Here is a 9035-nt window from a genome sequence, read left to right on the forward strand (position 1 = left end):
CTATATTATGTTATAAAATTAAAAGAGATTTGATTTGTCTTTCAATCTTTAAAAAGTGCAACTTACAAAACTTCCGATATTACGAAACCAAACAACGTTCAGCAAAGCCCCGTTTCTAGACTGCCTAACAATGAATAGCGTGCACTATGCGTACATTTTTACAACTGCAGTTTTTAACCCTATACCCAACTACTGTACCACGGTACATGTGCTGCGAATTTGCCCAGGTACCTTCCCAACAACTGTGAGCTCATCCCCTTTGTAACACCTGTTTGTTAACATTTTTTTGGCACGTTGCCAGGGAACCTTTTAGTTACGTGAGATCCGTAACCGCCGAGGTGGTTAGGCTATTTGCTTTACACTTAACTATGCTAGGATATTATTTTTTTCAGGTTTTTTTTTCGCTATACGGTAAAGTGAATAAGTTGTACATTGAGTATAAACTCAATAAATTATAACTTCTACATTGTGATCGACAGTTCGTAAGTTAAGGTTTGAGTGTTTGCTCCCAAATCTGACTAGGAATTTGTATCGCACAAATCGGCACAATGTGCGATGCTGATTTGGAAACGTCTCGCAAGTTTGTCGTTTTGGATCGCATTTTGCGATGCGATACCGGAAAAATCGAACACTGCCCACAGCACAGTATACAAACGAAACAGCGATGTCCAGCTAAAGATTACAATTAAGATATCACGTTTCATTACTGTCTGCATTTTGTAGCGACACGAACAAAACGTCACTTAATGCAAGCAACAGAAAGTTAACTTTTTCAGATGGCCGCACGCGGTTTGGGCCAGTCTTCAATGCCTTTAAAGGAGGCAGAGGTGGTTCTTTTCTCCAATGTTGTAACTTAAAATGTGAAATATCAAACATCATTCTTCTAAATACAGTTCTATTGAAATCATCAGGATTTTGATTAAGTTGCTCATTGTCGTTCATGTTTGGCTATGATTCACATTTCCTCCCACATTTGGATGGTAGATGGGGGGTGGGGTGGGGAAGGGGGATGTAGGCACTCAGGCAAGGGGTAGTGGAGTGGGTTTTCCCCTGACCTCCTCTGGATGCCACTAATCCTTTCCCACCCCTCCTCCTTACTTTTCCTACACACCATCCTTCTCTTACCTTAGTCATTTAAGATAAAAGATATTAATTAAAACAACAAGAATATCATTAAGGGGAATACAATTGTTTATTCAAATCACAATTTTCTCACTTGTTAACAATATGTGTCCCTTGATTATTACAAATATTTTACAGTAAGGCTTATATTATAATTCTGCCAATAACTGTGCATCATATTTTAAAACAAACCTTATAAAAGTAATGTGACGGCAAACCTAGGAAGACAAAATCTTTACGAAAAAGTACCACCACCACCAGACGTTAAAACAACTTCATGAAATGACTCGGTGAACGTAAGCACTAATACAGTGCTACACTATAAAAAAAAAGATAAAAAAAAAGTACAAGAAGATTAATCTTGACTGATGCATGATTATTTATACACAGAAACTCTTCATAAAATTTACTTCAACAGTTTGAATTTTAACTACAAATTATTATCACGCAACTAAAAAGAAAACTTTCTGCTGAAATATAAATGTATCATCACTTAAAATGTTGCGAACAATTAATTTTGCTTTTCAAGAAAAGAAAAGTAAATGAAATAATACATTCCATCTGAAAGGTGGCAGTTTAAATACCTGCTTTTTAAAAGTTCCCATTCGGTACTACAATATGCTTAACATCTAGAATTTGCTGTGTCATTATACTTCACAACTACTGACTGTCACCATGTTCCTCCTCACAACCCTACCCTTCGCTCCCAGACTCTCTCCAACGACCTCTCCTTGCTGACACAACGATAATATCTCAACCACTTTTCTTCTACAGTTTGTCAAAAACATTCTCAGCATGTTTGAGCATTGACCCAGAATGATACCAGAACTGGTTTCCATAGAAACATGGTGCAAATTCTTATCCTTTTTCAATTCCTATTTTCACAAATGTCAAATTCCACTGTAACTCCTCTCTTCCCCTACCCACCCCCCCCCTCCAAGGATCTTCCAAGTTCCACTCAAGGTTCCATAACTTTATTCCTGTCTATAGAGGCAGCACATAACCAAGGCAATTAAATATTAATATTAATCACTGAATGATAATAACAAAGTATACCTCCCCCCTCATCCCCCACTAGAGTTCTCCCAACAAGTTCTAAGTGTCAGTTCATTGAAACTCCATGTTCTCTCTCCTGTCCAATTTTTGACCTGCCTGTAAAACATTCGTCAAGTTGATATGGGGAACTTAAAATAATTTCACATTATCTACCTTCACCCGATACCCCATTCCATCTCATCTCCATCTTTTGTTTTTCTTGTTTTGACTGATGACTATTGTCTAAAATTGTATCCGTTCCTTCAACCACTCCTCAGCTACACCCCACCCCCCCCCAAACCCGGGCCCCTCCTAAACATGCAGTGTTGTAACGAGTCATGACTCAATTCACTAAGTCTTAAGAAATGAAATGACTTGAAGAAGTTTGTAAAGTTTTTGCCCCCTAGAGATAACATTGCCACTCGAGTTATATCATGGCTCGACTATCGTCAGGAAAAATCTGTAAAATCATACAAGTAGCTCATTTCAGACTCTGCAATGATTCTTCTCTCTTTGTCCTAGTCCTAAAGGTTAATTGTTACTGATACTGTGGATCGGTGAAGAAGATTTGATTTCCTCTGTACAGGCCGTGATCCCTAAGAATCTTTGCTTTATATTGATGATCGTGGAGGAGCTCTGCGAGTAAATGATCCTTATCCTCTTGTTCCATTTTAGTGATCAGACCGTTATGCCAGCTTTGTTCACGGAGGAGTCGATCTATTTCTCTGTTCAAAGATGATACAGCGAGGATCAGAGGGTGAGAGGATGAGTAAGATTATAAAGATGAGGAGTACAACATATATACATTAAAATCAGCGATACTGTATTGAATTTGACCATATCAATGAAAGTGAAACAGGGTCAATTGTATAAATATCACAGTCACAATGACGAATGATGTCGCTCTTGTTTTATCTGAGATTTAAACCTTAAACGATGATTGATTTGATGATATCGATAAAATCTGTTTACATCATCACATCAGGGAACACTTTATATGCAGCCACCCAAACCAACTATGCAACGGTTGATAGTATGTCGAGAGGTCTGAAACCAGTAAGGAAGGTTGTCATTCCAGTGCTGTATGTATGTATATGTATATGTATATGTATATATATATATATATATATATATATATATATATATTTATATATATATATATATATATATATATATATATATATATATATATATAGGTCCTAATCTATGTGATCTCGGCTGTTTAGAGATACCTGAATCAAAGTTTACAGCATGATGGGTGGTACTCTCAAGCATGCTGACATAAAAGATAATAGAGACACACTAAGTCATCGACTAAATTGTTTCCACTTGTGCAGTTTCCGCAAATGAAAAGAAAAACATGTTTTAGAAAGGTGAGTACAAAAAGTGTAGTTTGGCTTAAAACTGGACACATATTCAACTATTATATTCTTTATTGACTTGTCTATATTTGTGGCAAACTACAGTGGAGTCACATTACCATATCGCCTTTTTGAGTTTTGCAGAAAATTGACTTACTAAAATAATAGTTAAAAACACTAACATAGCATGTGTAGTTAATAATTAATAAAAGTAAGTTTTTTTTTGATGTTTCAAAGAAATTAAAATGAAATAGAGCTTCTCTTTTTATATAAATATTTCAAGGTTGTTTGTAACTTTTATTTAACTGGTCATCAGTAATTTGTTGATTGTCATGATTAAAAGAGATGTTTACATTGATTTTATTATTCAAAACTTAATTTCACAAAAACATACAAAGATACAAGATGCACATTGCTGATGGAAAGTAGACGATAGCAACATTAAGTTAGGGCGACGGTTAAGGTTAAGGGCTTTGATGCGGTCATACGTCAACTTTTAATGTTCGGTGACCTTGACGATAGTGGTAAGTTTGTTTACGCGGAGAACTGGGGAAAGAAGAAAGGAGACATTTTTAAGGACACTAATTACTACTTGCAATAAAGGGTTTGAAATGTTAAACCTTACAGTCAAATTTATTGTCACCTTGACATGTCTTTCAGGAAGATATTAAATTTGAGAGCATATTTTGTAAAGATTCAATTTTCTGTGTTACTTGGGATGAGTCTCTTTCTCAATCCTTTATATTCATGAATCCTAGTCCAATGTAAAACATGTTTTTTTTTTATAAACTCGAAGAGAGAGAGAGGGAATTCAAGCTGAAAGAGATTATCGAGTCAAAGAATTTGATGCTGTGTTTTGTTTCCAAAATGTGCTATAAATGTGAAATGTTATGATTGTTAAAGATTTTAAGCATACTATGTTCTTTTTTTGCTCTTAATTTTGGTGAAATGTTTTGAGTAACATTATCTTGGTACATTTAGGTAAATTATTATTAATGTGGTCCATTCTTGTAAAGTAAAAGTATAAATCTTTTTTATCCACGGAAAGAAAGATTTACTCATTTTGATCCCTGATTTTCAGAGAACACAGACAGTTGAAAAACTTTCAGGGATAAATAGACAAGAAGATTATCAAAGGAAAGTTAAGCTTAAGAAGAACATTTTTTATGTTGAAATCAATGATCAATCACTATTTAGCACTTCATCTAATTTCTCAACAAGAAATTACCCATCAAACTACAATATTATATATAATGAGATTGGGTTTGTAACTAACTGGTACAGAAGTTTAGTTTTAATTTTCTCACATTTGCACAAAATTATCCACTAAAACTTGTTGGGCAGTTCCAAAAATTTACAGACTTATTTATTCACAATCTCTAATGATATCTTTTTGTTACTGGTCAAATGTGTCAAGATTTCTTGGCTTTTGAAATGGGAGTTGTAGCTTTTTGAATTTTTTAGAAGCTTATCTTTCAGGGTGTCTTACCTAAAGGGGAGAGGTTGGAGGGTTATATTTTTTACTATAACATGAGTTTACTCTTGATCTTTTAGCAATTCCATATGTACCTGTTTCGATCATTGGTAGATTTCTTCACCGCGCTCCAGTTCCTATGATCCACCTGATCTTTCAATACTTTCTGTCTGGACACTTCTCTCTTCTGCCGCTCAGCTTCTTCCCTGGCTGCTGCTTCTGTTCTTACAGCCTCTTGTTGAGCCTGCATGATGAGGGTTGAAAGTGAAATTGCATAAATGATCTTTTTCTCAAGCAAATAATTTTAGAACCCAAGTTTACAAAAATTTAAAGAAGCACTTATGTACATGAAAGATATGTACAAATAAACAGTACAATCAAAAGTGCAGAGCTAGGATATATTAGGCTTGGGATAGACTTTAACCTAACTTATCACCTGTGTTGGACATTTACAGCATTATTATTATACACCTCCGAAGGTGGCATGAACTACAGTAGATTCTGCCTATCTGTACATGATCACAGGCTATCCGACACACCCACCCCCACAAAAAACGAAAAAAAAGAAACAAAACAAAGAAATAAAGGGATGATGAATGGGACATACTTGATCCCAATAAACTATATTTTGTAATTTTCTCAGCATTAGAGTCTCCCTTTGACAGGAAACAAGCTAGGCTAGGACCTAGCTATGCCTTCATGATGGAGTACATTACAGTCCTGTCATACTGGTCTGTATGTGTAATTTCTGTTAGTGTTGGCTCATTAACTCTGGCCTAAGTTGTAGCCTAGGTTTATCACAAGTTATAGCTGATTTCTGAACCAGTTAGTTTTAGCATTAGCCTATGTTGATATTCAAGTTACAGCTTTGAAATGCCGCTCTTGGCGTTGCGGTTACATAAGTCTAATGTAACTTACACCGTACATTAGGGCATATTAACCTGGGCTTTCTTAAATCTTAATTTAGGCAATATTAGGAGACTAACATAAGACAATGTAAGCAAGCTACACATGGGCATAGGCTTCATTAAGTTACACACAGACTTAGACACCCTCCCCCCCCCCCCCTTCCACCTGCACGCCCGAAGCAATGACTACGGCCTGCAATAAACACACTTAGTTTTAGGCCTATGCCTAAGCTAGTCTACTGTAGTGTAGGATACGGTATATTATTTAGTTGTCACCCTTCCCTTTGAAACTGTCTAACTCAGTCATGGGACTGTAAATTATGCAAACCTCATATTCTTCCCTTCTTTTTAATGCCTCAGTTCGTCTATCTATCACTCGTTGTTTTCTCAAAGCCTCCCAGTGATACGCATTTTGACTCATTTTGAACGATGGAGTTGTTATCTCGTAGGGTTGGTTGTAAATTCCTGATGAAATTGGTTAACTGGGTCTTCGAATCCGTATTTAGTGCTTTGCATACATTACAAAGTACCGTATTACGATCTACTTGCACAATCCGGGAAAACGCTTCCGATCTATCCCAGGCGTAATCAAAGTGTTGCTGTGGAAACAAAAAGTGGGCGCTCTTGCCTTTCTGTGAATCAGAGCCTTTTTTTTCTGTGACGTTACTGGAACCGCCCAGGATGTTTGAGATCTGTTCCATCTTGTCATACGAGAATGTCTCACACCGTTTACGTGCATGGCGCCGCAAGAATACAACAATAAGTGGAAAGGAATCACATTATATAGTCTATTTTTTCTGTGCGGTTTGAACATTTGGTAATTTTCCAGTTTCTTGATAGATGTCAGGATGTGTATGATTTGTTTTCTTATTAATTTCATAAAGTTACATTTCAGAATGCACACACATGAACATAAAGGTAGTATATAGATTAATATCCCTCTGTCAGTGTCTCGGAAGAAACGGGAAACATGCGTGTACCGCTTATTACATTTTTTTCAAGAAAAGCGCGACAGGCATAAATCAGTTCAACAGGGACCGACCCAGGTTTAAAATTGGAGTCGAAGCGAGAGAGCTGGGCGGCCATGACGAGCGAGATGTTAGATGAATAGTCAGTGGAGTATAGAAAGTGCTATGTCGGCACTGTGTTCGCATCAAAAATAATAACAAGTGAAAGCCCTTGTGGTCACTCTCACCCAACCCAGCTCGGACCCTGCTAGTTCAGGGTCATGAACCTTTAGATGATGATTACGGATTTTTTCAACTAGGGTTGTGGCCCAGGTGAAGTTATTGAAGCCGACTCGCATGTAGATGCCGTTTGCTGTCGTGCATGGTGATATAGTGCAATTTCCGAAATGCGAGGCGAATTTGAACTAATGGAGCTCTTCACAAAATGTTTCGTAGATAAATCATTATACTGTTGTTACCGTCAATTACAAGCAATGTTTGCAACAATGATTAATTTGTAACAACATTAATACCAATAGCGCGGTGCGTAATATATGAATATAAATTAAAAAAATATGAAAACGTCTTTGTTGACGATAATCGCTTTATTTCCACTTCACCACTGATTAAATTGAAAAAGAAAGAAAGAAATATTATAAGAAGGATGATATATATGTGTATTTATTTTTCACGGATAATGAATGGCCTGATTCTGACATAGGCTAATGTTCCCCGTTACCTCCGGATCTCGATCATTGCAAGAGAGAAAGAGAGAGAGAGAGAGACTGAGGTAAAAAGTGTATGGGTCAAATTCTTTTAGCGACGGGTATTTCCCCTTTACATGTTTTAGATGCATGCATTCCGATTACCAAAGTCAATGTCATTCAATGAGATATATGTATACACAACCAAGCTTACATAAAACTGTAAACTTGAAAGATATTGACAATCAAGCCGTGTATTTGGTTTGTTCATATATCAATGGTACCAAGCTCGGCCATGCATGAAGGAAATTAAATAATAGCTGAACTTCTGAACCTCTTTTACAAAGACCGCAACAGGCAGGCAGGTTTGAGAGTTACGAATGGCTGGTGGAAGAGGGTCGGGTCGAGTTAAGTCATATTCAAGGGTATCGTTGTACACTGGGGTGATTATGGGTGAAAATGGGAATAACCCCGCCACCGTACTCACCATCAACATCACTCTGCCGGGGAGAGGGGACCCTGGTCAGTTTTTATTTCGTCCACCTAATTCCCGAACTATAAACTTCGAAGCCTTCAAAGTAAGACAATTGTTTGGTTAAGATTCATTGCAGCAGTTTGTGGGACACAAACCTATACAGGTCGTGTATAACGGATTGGCCTATGTATCAGTCAATCACTTATATTCAACGTATAAGTAATAATCATTGGTGCTTAGAGTCATGAAATGCTATGGAGAACAGTTAAATCTTAACTAGCTTTTAAAAAGTGCTGGGCTGTTCTAATGATGTTAGTTGGAAGCTTTATTTTCCAAAGTTCAAGTCAGGAATTGCAACAGACACTCGCGACTCGACGGCAGAGAACAGATTCCTCAAGCTTTGATACGGTTAAAAGAATATTGCTGTGTTTAAGACTTTAAGTTGCAAAGACTAAGGTCCTGGAGCATGCCAGGCACTATAAACATAGACTACATATTCACTGTCCAATCAAGAATGATATATGACGCGATTTAAATTTTTGATCAGGCACAGCACTCTACACCTATGGATATAACTTAAGTTCTCAACAGATTTACTGTAGTTTGCAAGAACAAAACTGATGGATCTTGTATGATGGCCGGGCATATGTGAGTAGGCTACTACAGTTTCTGCACCCACTTTTAGCTGTATGATAGGGGCTATATGAGTGGTAGCCCTCCTTAAATTATTGATGATCCTCTAACTCAGTATAGTTGAGCAGATCAAAAAATTAAAAAAAAAACTTTGAATGGGGTCATGGTCACATGATATCCGTAGAGTGCAATATCACTCAAGACACTTTTATTGAAAAAGTGAAAATAGATCATTGCCACACGTTTTTTGTTTTTTGTTTGTTTTTTGTTTTTGTTTGCATGATTGTAACGTTTTAATGTGGGCAAAATTTGGATAACGCTGTCATCGAACATTTCACAGAAAAAGCCAAAGAGCGCATTTCCGTTGGCTTGAAAC

At 36.8% G+C, this 9035-nt stretch overlaps 1 protein-coding gene across 1 annotated transcript; it reads right to left on the reverse strand.

The window, feature by feature from the left end:
* Positions 1-1250: 1250 nt before the first annotated feature.
* On the reverse strand, positions 1251-6478 carry LOC139968975 (uncharacterized). Its single transcript, XM_071973630.1, has 3 exons — positions 6229-6478; positions 5088-5236; positions 1251-2882 (listed from the first exon to the last, which is right to left on the reverse strand). Exons 1-3 carry the CDS (start codon positions 6319-6321, stop codon positions 2696-2698), a joined length of 429 nt encoding a protein of 142 aa, XP_071829731.1. The 5' UTR covers positions 6322-6478; the 3' UTR covers positions 1251-2695.
* Between the last annotated feature and the right edge of the window lie 2557 nt (positions 6479-9035).

The sequence above is a fragment of the Apostichopus japonicus genome, chromosome 6 (genome assembly GCF_037975245.1).
Source record: "Apostichopus japonicus isolate 1M-3 chromosome 6, ASM3797524v1, whole genome shotgun sequence".
Lineage (NCBI taxonomy): Eukaryota > Metazoa > Echinodermata > Holothuroidea > Aspidochirotida > Stichopodidae > Apostichopus > Apostichopus japonicus.

Bases quoted from the DNA above. Each gene is read 5' to 3' on its own strand.
- LOC139968975 (XM_071973630.1), bottom strand. From the start codon at position 6,321: ATGAGTCAAAATGCGTATCACTGGGAGGCTTTGAGAAAACAACGAGTG. The intron at 5,237-6,228 runs GTTTGCATAATT...CTCATCATGCAG, and splicing joins AAAGAAGGGAAGAATATGAG to GCTCAACAAGAGGCTGTAAG. The intron at 2,883-5,087 runs GTACATATGGAA...ATCTTTGAACAG, and splicing joins TCTACCAATGATCGAAACAG to AGAAATAGATCGACTCCTCC.